The sequence below is a fragment of the Rhinolophus sinicus genome, linkage group LG06 (assembly GCF_036562045.2).
Source record: "Rhinolophus sinicus isolate RSC01 linkage group LG06, ASM3656204v1, whole genome shotgun sequence".
In the NCBI taxonomy this organism is placed as follows: domain Eukaryota; kingdom Metazoa; phylum Chordata; class Mammalia; order Chiroptera; family Rhinolophidae; genus Rhinolophus; species Rhinolophus sinicus.
The window spans coordinates 48,933,878-48,955,957 of NC_133756.1; the positions used below are offsets into that span (position 1 = coordinate 48,933,878).

Below are 22,080 nucleotides of genomic sequence, written 5' to 3' on the forward strand. Positions count from 1 at the left end.
TAGACACACTAAGGTCCGAATCCTGGTTGTGCCTTTGCTCTGTGTGTCTATAGGCCATATACTAGAACACTCTGAGCCCCGTTTTCTTCATCTATAATATCTGAGATACTGCCTCTCCTTCTAAGGGTGGTTTTAAGTATTAAGATAATATATGTAAAAGTGCCAAGCATGTGACAGGCATGCAATAAATTGTGGTTCTTATTTCTTTAAAGAAAAAAAAAAGATCTAACATTTAAAAGACAGAGAGGGAGATTTTTCATTTAATTCTGTATGACTCATTCTTATATAATGATGATTATATCACCTCTGATCTACGATTAATAAACTCTTATCCATCCTGTGTATCTTCATTCCATTTCCCATTGCTCTTATTTTGTCATGTTACTATTCTTTGCTATGAGTTTCTTGTGAGTAGAAAAATAATTTATTTAAACATCTTCACATTTATAGTTTTTCCCCCAAAGAATGAAACTGGAAATTGGGAATAAGAAAGAAGAATTCTGTATGAATTACTGAAATTTGTAAAAAATAAAACACAAGTGTATGATTTTTTAAAAAACAAATGATCACTTCATACACTGTGTAGATGCCTGACCACTGCACTGTACACCTGAAGCTGAAGTAGAATCATATTGAATGTCAACTATAATTAAATATATACATATATGTATATATTATATACATATAATATAGATATAGTCACGAGATATGGAATACAGCATAGGGAATATAGTCAATGGTATTGTAACAGCTATTATATACGATGTCAGAGGGGTAGTAGACTTGGTGGGGTTCTCACTTTGTGAGGGGTGTAAATGTCTAACCATTATGTTGTTTTGTATAACTGAAACTAACATAAAAGATAAAATAAAATAAATTATATAAATGATTATGTCATATTTTAGATATTCTAGGTAGTTCATCTAATATAAAGAAAACAAGGACAAAATCCAACAATATCTAAGCACAATACAGAAGATACGAAGTTATTTTTGCTGACCACTTATCATTATATGATGTCAATTTTTGAGGTTAAGGTACTTCCTTCATTAGATAACTTACTCTTTGTCCTTTGGGACCTTGACTCCCAGGTGGTCCTCTGGCCCCCACGTGACCCTACATGTTGAAAATTTAAAAATAGAATTTATAGGAATGTTAGCAGAATATTAGTTATAACCTTTCTTATGACATGTAATTGGGAAGGAAGTCAGTATAAAATTGATTAGTTTCCTTAAAAATATGCTTTAATATTAAACATATACTATATTTCCCTCTCCCAATATTCTGCTTTTGATGTATCATACTATTGGACAAGTTTCATTTCTGGGTGTTTACACAGTGAACAAAGAATGGGAAGCTTTGAATATTTGCCAGCCAGGCAGTTTTCTAGAGAAACATACATGGACGGATGGTGGAGGGAGATACCTGCTCACCAGTCTGACCAGTCCAATCGTCCTGACTCATCAAAGAAGCAATGGCTATCACTCCAAGATTTCCTTCCCATTATTCTAGACATTTATGATAACCACATCACATAAAAATCGATTTCTTTCTGTTACCATGAAAAAAGTTACAAAATGTTCCAAATTAATATGCCACCAAAAATAGCCTGTAATGAAGATTAAGATGCTATTTATTAAGTCAATTATAATGAATTATTTTTATGCCTATAGTCTTCACTAAAGACTTAATTAAAAAACAGAATTCATTTACCTATATAACATTAAGTAGATTAAAAACTGTGAACCTTTACAGGACCTTGATTTATTATCTTATGTGAGTAAAAAGACTGGTAACTGTGGCCTAGATCAGTCTTCCTAATTTTAGAAGTCAACAATATACTGAAAATCAAGCTTATATTCAAAACAGAAACTTCACGAAACAGCATAAACCATTTCTGATAAGAATAGTTCTGCTTAGGGGATTATAAAGGCTAATCTTTTTCATATTTAAGTTCACAGTAACTGTCAAATTTTGATAAGCAAACTTTATTCCTTAAGAGATAAGATTTCATTTTTTTTTCTCTAAACAAAAATGGAGTTTTAAAAAAACTCCATTTTTGTTTAACAAAGGTATATTCTCTATGAATTGTATCTGGTTGAAAATATTTTCAAACTCCTAAGAAAACTATGTTGGAACATATGCTGGTGATTTGTTTATCCAATTGATCTAACTTCTAATATTGATTACTGATCCTGTGAACGTTCTTATATGTGGTCACTCAAAATAAATTTTAAATGTTTTTTTGTTTGCTTGTTTTAGGCTGCAGAATTGAAGCTGGTTGTACTATTAGAAGTGAGCCATAAATAATATAACAAGCAGAGGTGAGGAAGTTCAAGATACCATGACTTATTCTGGAGTGTTTTACGTTGATGGGGGAGAGAAGCAGCCTCTATCAGTTCACACATTACTTACATTGCATTAAAAAAAAATAGCATAACCAAAGTGACGGATTTAAATTTAAATAGACATTCTAGAAGAGGATTTAAAGTCTTTTCTATACTTACAGGTAATCCCAGTGGACCCACGGGGCCTGGAGTCCCAGGAGGACCTGGATATCCCTATAATTTGAATAAAAATATGAAAGACATACAAACTGTCCATCAGACCTCATTATTTTTATTGAAGAAAAACCGGTAAATTATAAATAATAAAAAGTGATGATTTGATAAGATCTCTCCCTCCTATCCAAGAGGCCACAAGAACTGTTCCACAGATAGACAATAGAAATAAAAAAAAATGATTATATAGAAGCTACATATCCTTTTATTAGAAAGTCTTTGCCTAGAAAAGAAACTTACTAACCAGAATCACATATTATAACCTATTAAGAAGTGAATATTCACATATCTTCTGTAGTTTGTGTTATATAGTTTATGAAACCCTATCATTTTCAGAGGTCATGGAATTTTGTAAGGAAGGAATGTGAATGTGTACAAATAAACTAGTCTGTGAAAATTAGAAAGACATCGCCCTTTATGGTATCAACACTGATTCTGGGAATGTTTTAGAAGGTAATAATCCCTGAAATTGATTAGCCTGTGGGTATATTAAATTTCCTGGCTGACAACTGGGCATAGCTAAAAACAAACAAACAAAAGACATGCCCCTCCAAAAAGCGGCCATGCCCACTTCCCCAAAAAGCCAAAAACCCTTATACTGCTTTTCTGGAAGTCAAAACTAAAGATTAACTTAGGTAAAATGAATTTATAGACAGTGTTATGTGCCACCAGATTCATCACAATATATTTTCTGAAAACAAAACCTTCTAATGATAATAATTATTCATTCTAGTTCCTATCACATGTAGAAACATCTCACTAAGGCATCTGATTCGAAAACTTTTTATGACATACAGCATTCTAAAAGGTAAATTGTTTAAAGGGGAAGAACATTCTAAAGGAAATTTACTATAAAAATAGTATTTTCACTTACTTAAATTTGATTCAAGGCAATTCCACCTCTGGAATGCCTTAAATTTGTTATGTTCTTTGGAAACTTATCTTTCAAATCGCTGAGCTCTTACCATAGCACCTTTTTCCCCCTGGGGACCAACTGGACCTGGACTTCCACGCTCTCCCTTTTAAAGCAAAGAAAGAAGAGAAACTGATGCATGTTAATTAGTCATGATTGAGCTAAGCCTAGACAGAAAAATTGTGTCAGAATCATACATGAAGACTTTATTCTAATTACCAATAATTTCAAAATTTACAAATTTCGCATTCTTACCCTAAAGTTGCTAGACTATTAATACAATAAAAATCTTCTTATGACATTTTTCAAGGGATAAAATATTAAAATTCTTACTAAAATAAAGAAAATAGAAATTATGACTAAACAGGATTTAAAGTTAAGCATGCACTGTACATTGAAGTTTTGTAAGTGGAAATGCTTACAATTTTGTGACATAAAATATGAAAACGTTAAAAGTATCAAAGCATATTGTAAAAATTAACTAATCTTTATAACCATTGAACAAAATTTTATTCACAGAAATAATTTTGGAGGATCAAGATAATCAAATTCCAAATCCCTAGTAGATTAAAAGGACTGAAATGATTCACATTGAAATTCACAGGATTGTCAAAATCTTAGTGTAGAAGATTTGACCTAGCATAGAAGTAACTAAATCAGAATGAAAAATTATAAAACTATTTAAATTGTTTAAACTGAGCTCAGGTTGTGTTTGTTATACTGTTAATAACAAAATCAACAATGTACTGAGAGTTAGGTGAGCTGTAACAGAAATTTGACTCAGAGTCTACCCTTAATTGGAGACATGATGTTAACAAAGATAAATGAATTACAGGACAATAAAATTTTAAGTTGTGTGGTACTTATTTTAAGTTCAGGAAGGGAAGAAACTAGGGAAGTCCTGAGAAATGTGGGAAAACTTTGGGGGACATGGGAATTTAGTTGAGTCCTACAGTTTGGCTTAAAATTCATAGAGGGAAGGGGAGAAGATTCTCTAAACTGAGAAAACAGTAACAGGATAGAAACAAGTATATATGACACAGAGGAGTGAGAAAGGTTTATATTGGAGAATATTAGAGAATTTGTTGGATAAACTTGTTAAGCCAAAATTATGTAGTTCCTTGACAGCAAAGTAGAGGAGTTCACAGGGTCAACAACAGGGAGTCAATGGAGGTTTTTCAAAATGTTTCATCATGAACCATCAACATTAGTCTTTTGCTTACAGTACGTAGGATGGATTAGAGGATAGAATGGGGAAGGGTAGGGTAAATATGATAGAGGATAAATTTAAGATAAATTCCTAAGAGTATGTCTGACGAGGTGGCGTTAGATTTACTATTAGAAAAGATGAATTGTGAAGAAACAACTCTAAGACTTGCTAAAAGATTAGACATAGAGGATGCAGGAAAAGGAAAACTCTAAGATGGGTTCACTCTATTCTGGAAGATTGGAAAAATATTGGTAGGTGCAAGGCACTCTAATAGAAATGAAACAATTGGAAAGAGATCAGTTTGAGTGTGGGAAAATGCTAAACTTAATTTCAGATATGTTGAGTTTGATTTAAATTAAAAATTTCAAATAATAACTAGAATATTATTTAATTTACTTCTAGTCCTGGTTCTACTTAATTATTCCCAAAAGTAGCCTTGTGTAGTAATTGTACTAGACTATCAGGCTTATAATTTATGTTCACCAAGTCATGTTTCAGTCAAAAATCCAGTAGTTTATTACCTACTAGTTGATTATAAGATTCCATTCAAAAATTAAAATTAAAAAATGCCCTTGTTGGTTTCAAGTAAATAGTTACTTTTATTTTTAAAAATTATCCTAAATTTGAAACTCAATTATGTAGAAGCCACTCCCGAGGTAATGACTTCTAAGATCTCTTTAAGCAAATTGCAATTGCCATCACAATAGCCAAAATATCCATGAATAACTACATACTACATTCCATACTAGAAAAAAAAGACTGTGACTGAGACTTGGATTTAGTAAAATGATACCTTATTCTCCTCTTTCAAAGCTGCTTCTTTTAGGAGGTTTGCTCTCATAAAATAGATTTAAATATTTTCTCGTCATAAACCTAGACCACCAGTTTCGTTTCTTCTCTTTAACCATATCATTACAACCAAAAAGTACTCTGCCCTTTAAAAATTAGAAATACATATGCCATTAGCTATATTTCAATATATTTAAGAGACTTAGTATAGGTAATGTGCTTGAAATTATGAGTGATTTCTAATTAATACAAAATATAATATAAATACTTATCCTTTGAGTATAGTTTAGAAGTTTCACAACTGAATAAAATCATGAAACAAATTACCTTTTCACCAATGCTTCCAATCATCCCAACTTCTCCAGGTAAACCAACAGGTCCCTTTTAGGAAAAAATAACAGAAAACACACATATATTGCATTTGGCATCATGGTTTGAAATCATCTATAATCATTATGTATCATTCTAACTAACCTAAATTTTACCTTAGAGAAAAATTCCTCCTAGGATATGTGTCCAGCCTACTACTTACATCAGAATTAATCTATTCAGTCAATAAACACATATGTGTGAATGTCTAACATGTTACAGCCCCATGTTGGGAGGCACTGAGTTCCAAATCCAAACACAGTCACTGTCTTTGTGGAATTTACAATCCAGTAGATCTTATAAAGACTGCAGTATTCATAACTTCTTTTTTTTAATTGAAGCATAATTGACATACAACATTATGTTAGTTTCAGGTGTACAACATAATGGCTCAATATTTGTATACACTGTAAAATGATCACCAGAATAAGTCTAGCTACCATCCCTCACCATACAGTTACAAAATTATTTTTTGTGATGAGAACTAAGATTTACTCTCTTAGCTACTTTCAAATATGCAATACAATATTATAGACTACAATCCCATGTTGTACAAAACATCCTCATGACCTTTAGTTTATAATGGGAAGTTTGTACTTCTTGACCCTCTTCACCCAATCTGCCCTCCCCGTAACCCCCTCCCTGAAACCCCCTCCCCTCTAGCAACCACCAATCTGTTCTCTGTATCTATGATTATGATTTTGGTTTGTTGTTTTTTTTTTCAGATTCTACACATAAGTGAAATTATGCAATATTTGTCTTTCTCTGTCTGACATATTTCACTTAGCCTAATATCCTCAAGGTCCATCCAAGTTGTTGCAAATGGCAAGATTTCATTCTTTTTATGGCTGAATAATATTCCTGTGTGTGTGTGTGTGTGTGTGTGTGTGTGTGTGTGTGTGTGTGTATCTCACATCTTTCTTTGTCAATTCATCTACCAGTGGATGCTTGCTTCAATCTTGGCTATTGTAAATAATGTTGCAGTGAACCTAGGGGTGCATACAACTTATTGAATTAGTGTTTGTTTGTTTATTTGTTATTTTTCAATAAATACCCAGAAGCAGAATTGCTGAATCATATAGTAGTTCTATTTTTAAGTTTTTGAGGAATCTCCATACTGTTTTCCATAATGGTTGTACCAATTTACATTCTTACCAACAGTGCATGAGGGTTCCCTTTTTTCCACATTGTCACCAACATTTTTTATTTCTTCTATTTTGGATAATAGCCATGCTAATATGTATGAGGTGATGTTTCATTGTGGTTTTAATTTGAATTTCCCTGATGATTAGTGAGGTTGACCATCTTTTTATGTGCCTGTTAGCCATCTGTATGTCTTCTTTGGAAAAATGTCTATTCAGATCATCTGCCCATTTTTTTATTGGATTTTTTTTGTTGCTATTAAGCTATATGAGTTCTTTATATATTTTGTATGTTACTCTCTTATCAGATATATGATTTGTAAATATTTTTCCCCACTCAGTAGGCTGCTTTTTCATTTTGTTGATGGCTTCCTTTGCAGTGCAGAAGTTTGATGTAGTCCAACTTGTGTATTTTTGTTTTTGTTGCCTTTGCTTTTAGAGTCAGATCCAAGAAACCATTTCCAAGGCACATGTTAAGGCGGGTACCACCTATGTGTTCTAGGATTTTTATGGTTTCATGTTATACATTCAAGTCTTTAATCCATTTTGAATTTCTTTTCGTATATAAGGTAGTTGTCTAATTTCATTGTTTTGCATGTGACTGTTTAGTTTTCCCACTATCAGTTTTTGATGGTGGTCTCTCCTCATTGTATAGTCTTGCCTCCTTTATCATATATTAATTATGTGGGTTTATTTCTGAGCTCTCTATTCTGTTCCATTGGTTTATGTTCTGTTTTTATGCCAACACCATACTGTTTTGATTACTATAGCTTTGTAGTGAAGTTTGAAATCAGGGAATGTAGTACCTCTACCGCTGTTCTTGTTTTCTAGATTGCTTTGACTATTCAGACTCATTTGTGGTTCCATACAAATTTTAGAATTCTTTATTCTTTTTCTGTGAAACATGCCATTAGAATTTTGACAGGGATTGCACTGAATTTGTAGATTGCTTCGGGGACATTTTAACAATAATTCTTCCAATCCATGAGCATTGAAGATCTCTCCATTTATTGTGTCTTCAATTTTTTTCATCAATGTTTTATAGTTTTCAGTGTATGGACCTTTCACCTTCTTGGTTAAATTTATTCTTAGTTTTTTAAAATTATTTTTGATATAATTACAAATGGGATTATTTTTTAAATTTCTCTTTATGATAGTTCATTGTTAGTGTATACAAATGCAACCAATTTTTGTATATTGATTTTATACCCTACAGCTTTACTGAATTTATTAGTTCCAACAGGTTCTTTGTTTTTTAGGATTTTTTATCTATAAAACCATGTCACTTACAAATAGAGACAGTTCTACTTCTTCTTTCTTTCTAATATGGATGGCTTTTATTTCTTTTTCTTGCCTGACTGCTCTGACTAGGATGTCCATTCCCTCTATACCCATTTTTCTGAGAGTTTTTATCACAAATGAATGTTGTTTTGTCAAATGCTTTTTCTGCATCTCTTAGGAAGATCATATGATTTTTATTCTTCATTTTGTTAATGTGGTGTATAACGATTGATTTACAAATGTTAAATCATCCTTGCATCCCTGGAATAAATCCCACTTGATTATGGTGTATGATCCTTTTAACGTTATGTTGAATTTGGTTTGCTAATACCTTGTTGAGAATTTTTGCTTCTTTGTTCATCAGGAATATTGGTCTGTAATTTTCTTTTTTTGTGGTGTCCTTATCTGTTTTTAGTATCAGGATAATGATAGCTTTGTAAAATAAGTTTGGAAGTTTTCTCTCTGCTTCAGTTTTCTGGAAGAGTTTGAGAAGAATAGGTATCTAATCTTTGAATGGTATGAGTCACCAGTGAAGCCGTCTGGCCCTGGACTTTTTGATTTTTGATTACTGATTCAATCACCTTACTAATAATTAATCTATTCATATTTTCTATTTCTTCATGACTTGATCTTGGAAGATGGTATGTTTCTAGGAATTTAACCATTTTCTTCTAGGTTTCACAATTTATTGACCCATAATTGTTCAATGGTCTCTTACGATCCTTTGTATTTCTGTGGTATCAGTATCAGTTGTAACATCTCCTCTTTAATTTCTGATGTTAGGTAGTTGAGCCCTGTTTTTTTTTTCTTTCTTAGTGAGTCTAGATAAAGGTTTATCAATTATATTTATCTTTCCTTAGAACTACTTCTTAGTTTCATTGATATTTTCTATTGTCTTTTTAGTCTCTATTTCTTCTCTGTCCTTTATTATTTCATTCTGTCTACTAACTTTTGGCTTTGTTTGTTCTTCCTTTTCTAGATTCTCTATGTGTAAAGTTAGATTGTTTGAGATAGTTCTTGTTTCTTGAGGTAGGCCTGTATTACTATGAACTTCCCTTAGAACTGCTTTTGCTGTATCACATAGGTTTTGTTATGTTGTATTTCCATTTTCATGTGTCTCAATGCAGCTTTTGATTTTTCCTTTCATTTCTTCATTGGCCCATTGGTTGTTCAGAAGGATGTTATTGCAGCGAGAGTGCAGAGGCCTGGCCACTTTTGCCTAATATGGGACTACTCTGATGGGCCATATAAGCTCCAGAACTCCCTATGGGTAGTTTAGGCTCATCTTCTCCAGTGCAAGGGCAGAGAAAACTGAGCAAAAGGCCAGAATTTAATAGAGTGACCACATAAGGTTAAAGTCTTAACCAAGTAAGTCTGTTATGTCAAGGTCAGGACTTTGGTTGAGGAAAAAAATGCAGAGCCCTGACACTTGTGATGGAGGCATCTGGATAGAGGTCCCTAAAGATTTTGAACCATCAAAGTCTTTGAACTCTAGGTGCTTAAAGAAATGAACTATCCCTCCTTATTATATGCTATTGCTCTCCCTTTGTTTGACCTCTTCCCTCTAAGAAAACATGTTTCCCAATGGGTTTGTCCATACGTCCTCTTCTGGCCATTATGCCAAGAGTCAGGAGTAAGTCACAGCATATCCCACTGGGGAACTTGCTGAGCGTAATATAAGAGAAAGGGACTATTCCCTAAAGGAGTGAAACATCTAGCTAATATGTATTGGTAGGAGCTGGAAGAGTAGGCGTTTGACCTGATTCTACAGGTACTTCCAAGGAAGCCATGACATTATATAAAAAAATATAAACATAACAACAATTAGGTAAGAGTTTATATATTTGGGAGCACTTTTCCAAGATACAGGATTTAACACCCTGACAAGGACCTCAAGGGATTTTACAAACTCCTGCAGTAGGTCCAAGCTGTGAGGTAAACAGTTCTGGCCTTGGGTCATATGAATCAGCAGACCCTATGGTATTAGAATCACCAATGGTGAGAAAGGAAGCCACATAGGTCTTACGGCAAGTCTCGATAGGAAGAACACAACATAGGCTCCTAGGATTCTGGTACAAGGCCATGCCATCTGTGGCAGAGAATTATATGTGTTTTGAAAAACAAATTACAGTGTGCTACCAGTCTCTACTAGAGACGGAACACCTAACGATGGGACACCAAATAAAGTCATATGAATCTATCTGTCACAAGCTGAGTTGTATCAGACATAAGGTCAAACAGTTCCAGTGCCATCTGGGATGGAACATAAGTAGCACAGAGGCATAGACAAACTGAATGAACAGCAGTTTCCCAAGCAATATATCTTTTTCAGCTGACAGCTTTGGCTTCCAGGGGGGTCCCCATGATCAGCTGATGGAGAAACAGAAAAGCCCAAACTTGGATGGGTAGGCTTAGTACTAGGTGTGTTGAATATGTGTGTCCCCTCAAAATTCATATGTAGAAGCCCTAATGTGATGATATTTGGACATGGGGCCTCTGAGAAGTAATTAGGTGATGAGGGTGGAGCACCCATCATGGGGTTAGTGTCCTTATCAGAAGAGAAAGAGAGCTAGCCTTTTTTTCCCCTCCACTATGTTAGTGAGAAAGCAGCCATGTGCAAACCAGGAAGAGAGCCCTTCCCAGACACTGCATTTATTGGGGCCTTGGTCTTGGACTTCCTGCCTCCAAAAGTATGAGAAATGTTTGTTGTGTAAACCACCCAATCTATGGTAGTTCATTATAGCAGCCTGAACTAAGTCACTTAGTATGTAGGTGCAAACTGAAGCTGACTATAGCCTCACTCAGGAGTGCCTTAGAAGGCATGGCAGGGGAACGTCTATATAATGGTCGGAGTTCTTGGTACTGCTCTAGATTATCCATTTTGTGGGAAGGAAAAGTGACTCAGGGTTAGAATATATACAGATTTACGGGCATTTGTGAGTGACCCAACTGGTTGGTTAGGTACCTGAAAGGGAGAAGATTATCAGACTGGGAACAGGGTTTGAGAAAGAGGCATATGGATGGGTATATTAGACCCAAAATTCAAAGATCTTTGTTTCAAATGTTAACATCTACCAGAAATGGTAAATAATGAGAGTACTTGGAAGGATACAGAATGACTCAGAAAGTTGTCATCAACAAGTACTGCTCATCAGTCACCTCAGTGCTGGATGATGGGCATAGGGATGGAAGGGACATGGTGGGAGAGATGGAAGGTATGAATGGGTCTGACATCATGGGTTCCCATTCAACAAGGCCAAATTAACTATGTTGTCACTGAATATTTAAACTGCAAACAACAGAAAATAACATTAAGCCTGTGATATGATGCCATTCTTCCAGAAGACCAACTAGCCACTTGTGGGCAAGTTCACTCTGGAAGGGCTATTTTATTCTGGAAGGATTTATTCTAACAGATACAGCATATACTCTGGGAATGGGTTGTTTTACTACACTCAGGCCTCAATTAGCAGCAATATCTGAGGGCTTACAAAGTGTTTAATCTACCATATAGGATCCCACAATCATTGTGTCAGACCAAGGAACCCATTTTGCAGCAAACAGGATGTGAAAGAGGGCCTATGTCTGTGCAATCTAATAGTTAGACCACATGACAACAAGAAGCTACCAACCTGACAGAGCGCTGGGATGGTGTCATTAAAGTGCCAGCTAGAAGGTGATACTTAATGAGGATAGGGCACCATTCTATAGGATGAAAAAGTGTATACACTGAATCAAAGACATTTACACGGTACTGTGTTTCGAACAGAAAGTATTCATTGGTTTTGGAACTAAGGGGTAGATGCAGAATTAATCCTATTTAATATCTGTGTGGAGGTCACATTCCCACAAAATATGACCTCTGCAGAATGTAGGCCCTGGTCCCTAAAGAGGACACATTTTCACCAGGTGACACAGTCAGAGTCCTAAGGCTGCCCCAAGCACTTCCAGTTCCCTGTGTCCAGGTACCAGCAGGCAGGAAAAAGGGAGTCACAGTTAATTCACCGTGATCACCAGGAAGAGGGGGAAGACTGATGCCATTTATGGGCCTAAAACTAACTGCACAGTTGGGGGCTATAGTTTGTACCACTAACCCCTGAGTTTTGCCTCAGGAAGAAAATCCACCAGAATCTTAGAGGAGCATCTCCGTAAAAGGTTATGAAGAAGTGAGTCCAAGTGACACAAAGAGCAAATTGGTGAACACCAAGGTGGTCACCCAGATCCTCCTTCAAGGAAGAAGTTGTCATAGCTTCAACTTCCAAGTTTCAGAGGACCTTCTTGACCAAAGGCACTCTTCTCAGGGTGGCCCATATGCCATGACTACTTGAGTTAAAGTACAAAAGCCCTGGGCACTCAGTTCAGCCTGATAGGATATAAAGGATTCAGAGCTCCCTATAGGGATGGTTGAGACTTAGTGGGGCCTGTGTCAGTTTGACTTCTCCCTCTACCCAACCCTGCTTCTTCTTCCTCTTTCCACGAGTGCTGATTCCTAATAAATACCCTGTTGCAAAATGCCACTGCAGCAGTCTTCTTCTGGAAAATCCAGATTGTGCTTTGTAGTTTTTCCCTAACTCTGGGACTCAGACCTCTGAGGGCTGTGGAATTACATATATAGGTGCTGAGAGTATTCTAAATACTCGTAAAAGCACAACTACCACTTGCTGGTATGTAAAAACGATCTTCATTCTTGAAAAGATTGGAAATCACTAAGATAGAGTATGTCTGAATTAAAAAACAAAGGAAGATTCCCTTTTTAACTGAAGCCTGAAGTTCTGGAAAAACATAGGGAATTTTTACTGTTATTCAATGTTCTTTTATGTTTGATGAACACAAGATATAACTGCCATACTTAGTGTGGCTACTAAATTATACGCCCTAAACCTACTTTTAATACCGAGGTAATGACTGTTATCATCCTTAGAATAAATAGAATGTTTTATCCTGTTTTCTAAAAGGGAAGAAATTGTTCCTTGCATATATATGTGGTTTCTGGAGATTGGTTCCTAAGTCCAAAGTACAAGAGAATAGCATTTGGGATGTATCCAAAATCCAATGTCAGGGAGACACTCTGAGATGGCATCTGGAGTGAGATATTCATCCTTTTCCCTTTGTACTGAGTGATAAATCTTTTCTTGATAGGCTGGGAATGAAAGTTACTGGAGCTTACCAAAGACTGAAGACATTTTGGCAGGAAAAATTATAGCTTATTATAATTGGTTTTCTGGAATATATGACTTATTTTACAAAAAAGCTCTTTAATTCTGTTTCTCTTTCATTAAGCGAGGTGAACTAATATTGTATGTAGACAAATTTACTATAGCAGTATCAAATTTACTAGAGCAGAGTCTTTGAAACTAAGACTGTGCCTAATTAGCTTTATTAATTTAAAGTTTCTGAAAATTGAAGATAAACTATCTATAAATACTGGTGACTAAAGTAAATTATGTATAAAGCTTGCATTCATTAACACTTTAAAAAGTATAGAAATGTCATAAGATAAATTTATTCATTCAGTCTACAAACATTATTTGGGAATATGATACATGCCAGGCATTAAAAAATAACATGGCATGTTTTATACAGGCAGTTAAATTTAGAATATAGACAAACACTTCATTATTTTAGAGGTTCCAGATTGGACAATAGTATATTTTGGCACCACAGGTCCTCCATTTCACAGTCTTGACATTTGAATATATAGGTTTCCTGAAAGATATAACTGAATGGTCTGCTCAGTATCTAAATAGGGTTGTCTGCCTCTGACATTTCCCTAACAACTACATGACTCTCATTTCCTTGGATCATACAGGTAGTCATAAAACAAAAGTTCAGAATAAAGTTTTGCCTCAGGAAGACCTGGCAGTGATTAAAAGAATATGCTTGGAATGTCTACTCAACAGATGCTTTTACTCACACTTATGTTATGGGAAGCTTGAGAATAGAAAGGCAACTGGTCTGTTCTCCCCACAGTAAATTGCCTGGCAACGTTGTTCACATATTCTGTTCTTTTGAATGAGTCTCTTGGCAATAAATCAAAGATGGTAAAATGAATATCAGTACAGGGCTATCACCTATCTTGGTTGAACTTCTAAGTTATTCGTTTTTTAAAAAAAGTAAGTTGGATGAGAAATAAGAGGAATTCTCCTGCTATGACACTTGTGTTGCAAAACATTTGACTTGCAAGCTCTTCTTAAAAGTCTAATAACTAGCAGGGCCCCTCATAGAGAAGAGTATGTGCTTATAATCTCAGCACATTTTTTCTACATAAAAAGCATTATATTAGCTCTGTATTTCTTTCATGCAGCCCTCACAGGTATTGAGTTTTTTGTGGACTCTATCTAATGACAAAATTAGAATCAGAAAATGTATTGTCTGATGCCTACTAACAACCCCTTCTTCCATCAAAATTTGTGTACCTAAGAATGAAGAAAGTAACAGTATGGTGTTGGTGGATGACTAGTCTACAGACTTAAGTTCCAGTTTAGATCTTCAATTCCGAAGGAAGTCATGAAACCAGTTTGGGTCTCATTTTCCCAGTTCTAAAAAGCAAGAAGGATGAACCAGATGATCCCTCTCATAATTTCCAGTTCTAAAATTCTATAATATAACCATAAGGAAGATGTAAAGCACTCAAGTATTTAAGGGTATTTAAAATCTTTTCAATAGGTGAGAAAGAGATGTAAATTTTCTAAAAAACTGGAATACTTTTATTTCACAATGAGGAGGGTTACCTAGGTTCTGGATATTCATATAATTAAAGAAACTAGTCACTGACAACGTCTACAAAAGGCTGAAGTTGTGACCGCTTAGATTTTCCTTTATTTTTTTTTTAATCCCATTTTTACATCTCATTGTCTAGCACGTTGCTTGGCACATAGCAGGAGCCCAGTAACTATCTGTAGAATGAATGCATAGTACAAATTGGTTGCTGGATCCTTAATTAAACTATTGAAATCATGGAAGTTCATTTACATGTCTGGTTTAAGTTATGAAAAATTAAGGAAGAAAAAGATCAGAGAGGAAGAAGGGTGTCCTTAAAAGCCTGTCTTTCCTCATTCTGTAGGCAATGACAAATGCTTCTGAACTTCTCTGCCAACTGTTTGAACTATGGTTCTTTGCAGGAGCACTTGATTGACACATAGGACATTTTTAGGGCTCAAATGTAGGAGAGCATCTTTAAGATATGCTCTCCGGAAAGGTGAAGATATTATTGCCAGAATGAAATCATACTGGGTAACATTTCTTATTTCTTTTTTGCATTGCAATCTCCTCTTGTATTATTTATTTCTGCTAGTTCTGAGTATCTATCCTATATCGTTTTGGCCTCACTGATTGGCCTATTCTTGGTTTCTTCCTGTGCCTTCCAGACTGTGTATGATGTTGCTCACTAATTCTCTAGTATTGACTCTTAGAAACTTTTGATTTAGGTTTTGCTACAGTGTAGAATATACTAGATAAGTTAGTAGTCTCACTAGTACCTTACAAATAGGAAACTCCCTGTGGGTAGAGAACCTATGCTTGAACATACACTGTGCTGTGGATGTTACGATTAACATTGCGCTGAAATCGTAACAACATTGTGCTGAAAATACTGAAGCTTAACGAGGCCCTCACTGAGGAGAACAATTTCACACAAAGTCCATGTGAGTTCTCAGGTTCCTCAAAATGCTGACTTTCTCGAAGGAAGTTAGCGAAGTGCTCTGCATACCATCCTGCTGGTCACATTACCTTCCCATTACTTAACTCAGGGTATTTGGAAATGTGGCAGGCCTGTACAAATATACCAAGATTCTCTTTATACAGCAGCAAGATGCTTCCATGCCAGGGCCAGCAGACAGATCTTTGGAGTCCTTAACAATGTGACAATGCCAATCAACTATATGTCAACATTGCCAAGAACAATTTATAAATGATCAATTTATAAGGATATAAATACTCTCACTCCTTACTTAGGAAGTGAATAATAATGGGAGAGCTCTACCAACGTATGCTGAATTCTAGAATGCATTTACTTATCCAATGTGAAGTCAAAAAAGACTGTAACTCAACTATTTCTCAGCTACCTGGGGTACCAAGTCCAGCCACATAGGCTTACGCCTTGTTATTATTCAAGATACAAGCCCACTGGGAATTTCTAAGCAAAAACTTTGAGTGTGGTATTATATGACCCTTCTCTTCTACTGGAATCCTGCAATACATATAGAAAAAAGAAATGTTCTCATCCTTTAATAATTGGGACATCAGGACCATCACCAACTGATGTGCTAACCACTGCCATAGATGTCACATCAGTTGGTATCATTTTGGGGCAACCAGATATACACTAAGCTAGATTTTGGAGAGAGGGAGGGCAGAGAGCAGTTCTAATTTTGGGTGGTTCTGAATATAAAGACTAAGATGAATGGACCCACTCTCACATTTCCTATAGGCAGCTTGAGTGACTATTTATATTTTTAAGTCTCTGAAATGCTCCTTAGATGGATATTAACAAAATTTTTCATGATTTATTTATTTGCTAAACCATTGTATAGTTGAGAGATATTATATGTTCCCCAAATACTGCCTCTTGTGAACATTGCATCTGCACATCTGTGCAGAAAAGAGTTAACACAGAGGGCCTGAGATTGCTGTCCTTACAATGGCCTGCTTACAAGGATTACTATCCTTACAATGACTCTTTGCTGGCATCTGGGAATTTGGATTTTAGGAGGCTCCCCACCATATCTGGGACTGATAAGAGTGCTTCGTAGCAGAGCACCTAAACTGTACAAACAATATGGTTTATGTTCAACACCTGCTTTCCTTTTGGGAGACGGGAATTTTGGTATGCGCTAGGCAGATGCTATCTATGTTACTAGCTCCCAGTGAAAACCATGGCACTGAGTCTCTAATGAGCTTTCTGGGTAGACAATATTTCACACACCATGTCACAATTCATTGCTGAGAGTATTAAGCGAGTCCTGTGTGACTCCTCTGGGAGAAGACTTTGGGAAGCTGTGCTGGTTTCTTCTCGACTTCATCCCATGTGTTTTCCCTTTGCTAACTTTCTTTTGAGTTGTTTCACTACCATATATCTTAGTCATGAGGATGACTACATGCTGAGCCCTGTGAGTCCTTCGAATGAATCACTGAAGCTGGGAGTGGACTTGGGGAACTTCCAACACAATATCCTAGAGTACCTGAGTTAATGCTATATCCATGAGAAACTTGAACAAAAAATAAAAATAAAACTGCCTTTTTATCCTTCTTTTTATGCAGTAGTAGCAAAAACAACAAATAAAAGCATCACCATTTATTAAGCACCTCCTGTGTGCAGGCTTTATCTTAGACAATTTTTATTTTTTAATCTTGACGATAAACATTCAAAAAGATGTTTTCACCCTAAGTTTTACAAATGAGGAAGAAGAAACCCAGGATTAGAATTCAAATCTATATTACCTCAAAAATATATACTCTTCTCTTATTAATGAATCCCAAAGTAACAAGAGTTGGCAAGGATGTGGAGAAAAGAGAACCGTTGTGCACTGTTGGGGGAATTGCAAGTTGTTGCAGCCACTATGGAAAACAGTTTAGAGGTTCCTCAAAAAATTAAAAATAGAACTAACTACCTTAATGACCCAGCAAATCCACTTATAGGTATTTATCCTAAGACATTTAAAACAATAATTTGAAATCATATATGTACCCCTATGTTCACTACAGATGTAGTTACAATAGCCAAGATATGAAAACAACCTAAGTGCCCATCAAAAGATGATTGGATAAAGAAGATGTGAGATACACACACACACACACACACACACACACACACACACACACACACACCTCAAATGGAACATTACTCAGACATAAAAAAAAAGAAATCTTACCATTTGTGACAACGTGGATAGACCTAGAGGGTATTATGCTAAGTGAAGTAAGTCAGACAGACACAATCACCATATAATCTCATATGTGGAATCTAAAGAACAAAATAAACAAAAAAACAAACAAAACAGAAACAGACTCATAGATACAGAGAACAAATTGATGGTTACCAGATCAGAGGGGGTTGGGAGGCAGGATGAAAAAGGTGAAGGGATTAAAAAAATACAAATTGGCAATTACAAAATAGTCACAGGACTATAAAGTAAAGCCGAGGGAAAATAGTCAATAATATGGTAATAACTATGTATAGTGCCAGGTGGGTACTAGTCGGGGGGATCACTTTGCAAATGATGTTCATATAAATGTCCAACCACTATGCTGTATACCTGAAACTAATATAAAATAATATTCAATGTCAATTACAATCTAAAAATAAAATTAAAAAAGATATAAGAGACAGGTGAGGGGGTGAGGGGTGGGTGAAATGGGTGAAGGGGGTGATAAGTTACAAATATCCAGTTATAAAATAAACAGGTCATGGGAATGTAATGTACAACATGGCAACTGTAGCTGATAACATTGTGCTTCATGTTTGAAATACGCTAAGAGAGTAGATGTTAAAGTTGTCACCACACAAAAACAATCTGTGATTACGTATGGTAACGATGTTAAGTAGACTTACTGCAGTGATTTGTTGGCAGTATATGCAAATACTAAACCATTATGTTACTGACCTGAAACTAATATAATGCCGTGTGTCAGTCATACCTTGATAGAAAAGATATGAAACTGAGATAAAAAAAGAGACCAAGAATATCATACAAAATGTATGTTCTTCTCAAATATCACATCCATTCCTTCTCCATATGCAACAATTATTTAAAAGAACCACATTTTTATATGGAAGTTCCTATTTACTGTTCAATATTAAAAGTGAAACAGAACTACTATTCAATAGAAATTCCTATTTTTCTCTGTATTGTATGTGTACTGACCAGCTAATATGGTGAAATTTCTTTCTGACTACAGAAAGAGAAATACAGGTAGTGTGTACTTCATGCTTTTTCTGCAGGACAAAAGGGATAATCCTGGGTTCCAAAACCTTAGGATTAAATTAGATATTAAATGTAAAAGTCAGCATATAACATCAAAAGATGTTTCAATAATTATTAGTCCCTATTCCCTGGGTGGGAGGGGGGGTAAGGAAACACCTTGATGATTGGCTCAGTTCCTTAACATCCTCGTGCTTACTACTACGTGGCCCTGAAGTGTTTTAGATTTGCCTACTCCAATTAGATGAATACACAGCAGTCTCAGCAAATAAATGTGGAGCTGAACTGATTTCAGTTGCCACCAGGTTGTCAAGTAATTGAGTCTAAAACTTATCATATGCCAGCACGTGCTAGAAAATTACAAATCCAAAACAACAACCCCCCTCCCCCACACACACACCCAATTTACCACACAGTGGAAGAAATACAGGTTAGTATACATGACATGGAGAAGGGAAATCTAAATCAGCAAAATTTCCATATTCAGAACATATATAGTCTCTCAGTATTATCTAAGTTGTATTAGCTAGAAATAAAAATAAATGACTAGGTTTTCATGCTGGACAAGTCATTTCAGTATGTTTACTGACACACACACACAAAACAAAACAACAACAAAAAACAACTGACACTTTAACAATAAAAACAATAAAGAACCTCTAGTAAGTCTGCTATGGGGAACAAAATCATTATCTTAGAGAGCCTACTTTTTTTTCTTTTTAATCAATGTAACCGATTGAACCTCAGTGGGCATGCCAGATTATCATCTATCAAAAAAGCATTAAAGGACACTGATTCCTGAAACATAAAGGATATAATCCAGGCTAATGACCATTTATAAATTTTTTCTCCTATTTTTTAAAAAGAGAATTACGTAAGAATATTTCATTTTTATCAGGGGTACGTAAAAACTCCCCTCCTGACACTTTTCTCCATCATAGAAGTTTCATGGAATCTGGCAGGCAGGCATGCCGTATCTGTCTGAGATATTTCTTGTATAATGAAATTCATAAGCATGTAATTTAAAAGTATGCTGTAAAAATTTATTCTGTTATGGCCATTGCATTTCTTCATAGATGGATGTTTGTGAAATAGTTTATTCCCTTTATCCTCCTCCATCACTTTTTGTATTGTGAAGATACTCAATATTGATCTTGGTGATTAATTTTTGAATCTGACTCTAAAAGCAAAGGCCACAAAAGCAAAAATAAACAAATGGGACTATATCAAACTGAAAAGCTAGTGCAGAGCAAAGGGAATCATCAACAAACTGGAAAGATGGATGGGAGAAAAATATTTGCAAATCATAAATCTGATAAGGGTTAATATCCAAAATATATAAAGAACTTATACAACTGGAGCATAAAACAAAGAAACAAGAAAACCAAAGAACCTGATTAAAAAATGGGCAGAGGATATAAATAGACATATTTCCAAAGAAGACAACAGGCACATTAAAAGATGGTCAACATCTTTAATCACTAGGGAAATGCAAATCAAAACCACAATGAGATACCACTTCACACCTTTTAGAATGGCTATTACCAAAAAGAGAAATAATAAAAAGTGCTGAGGAGGATGTAGAGAAAAAGAAAACTTTGTGCACTGTTGGTAGGAATGTAACTGGTGCAGGCGCTGTAGAAAACAGTGTAGAGGTTCCTCAAAAAATTAAAAATAGAACTACCATATGATCCAACAATTCCCTTCTGAGTACTTATTAAAAAAAATAAAAATACTAATTCAAAAAGATACACGTACCCCTTTGTTCATTGTAGAATTATTTACAATAGCTAAGGTATGAAAGCTATGTAAACGTCCATTGGTGGATGAATAAATAAAGAAAATGTGGTACATACATATATACAATGGAATATTACTCAGCCATAAAAAATAAAATCTTGCCATTTGTGACAACATGGACAGACCTTGAGGACATTATGCTAAGTGCAATAAGTCAGATAGAGAAAGACAAATACTATGTGATCTCACTTATATGTATAATTTAAAAACAAACAACAACAAAAGCCAAGCTCACCGATACAGAGAAAAGATTGGTGGTTACCAGAGGTGGGGTTCGGGGATGGGAAAAATGGGTGAAGGGAGTCAAAAGGTACAAACTTCCAGTTATAAAATAAATCTTTCATGGGGATAAGATATCAATTACTCCATAAAGTATGATGCATACGCTGATGAGAATAGTCAATCTGTTCTTGATTTTAAAGAGGTAAATCAAGCCATAACTTTTTCCTTGACTATTTTAAACTACTCTAAGTTCTCACTACTCTGATTCTCTTTAGTAAATAATTTACCACACAATTTTTTTTTGGTTGCTAATAAACTATTCACTATTATCCTGTTTGTTCTATTATAAATTTACTTTTTGAGACTCTATGATACTTAATGTGAGGGATGTGTTCATGTCTTTCTGAATTCGCACTCTATGCAGCAACACTGACGAGTCAAAACTATGCTGTTTAATGAGAGATACAACATTAAAATACAAAGAAATGCCAATGATTTAATTTTTATGGAGTTTTTTGAAACTTTTGCTTACCATTTTTCTTTTTTTTTAACATGCTTCTGACAATTTTTTTTTTTTTAATCTTTTCAATACCTTCATTACTCTTTGGGTTATTTAATATCAGTATCTTCCACTAGACTCAGAAATAAGTCTGGTTCCAGAGTTCTTACTCTTACCACTTTATCATATTGATCTAGGGTATTTTATTTCCACAGTCATAGTTAGATACAATCTTCACTATTTCATTCAACAAGTACTTACAGAAAACCCAGCAAGTGAAAGATTCTGTTCTAGGTAGTTTAAGGATATAAATAGACATACCCTGTAAACATGGATTCTTCCTCCAAGACACTTATAATCAAAAAGAAAGACACG

General features: G+C 35.0%; 1 protein-coding gene across 7 annotated transcripts in view; it reads right to left on the bottom strand.

Moving 5' to 3' along the window:
• Positions 1–22,080, bottom strand: part of COL24A1 (collagen type XXIV alpha 1 chain) — a 308,258-nt gene that overhangs the window by 127,009 nt on the left and 159,169 nt on the right. For all 7 annotated transcript variants that reach the window (XM_074335081.1, XM_074335082.1, XM_019751779.2 and 4 more), the window contains 4 exons: positions 5,801–5,854; positions 3,527–3,580; positions 2,508–2,561; positions 1,063–1,116 (listed from right to left, as the gene is read on the bottom strand). In XM_074335081.1, coding sequence (XP_074191182.1) covers positions 1,063–1,116; positions 2,508–2,561; positions 3,527–3,580; positions 5,801–5,854 — 216 coding nt within the window. The remainder of the gene's footprint in view (positions 1–1,062; positions 1,117–2,507; positions 2,562–3,526; positions 3,581–5,800; positions 5,855–22,080) is intronic.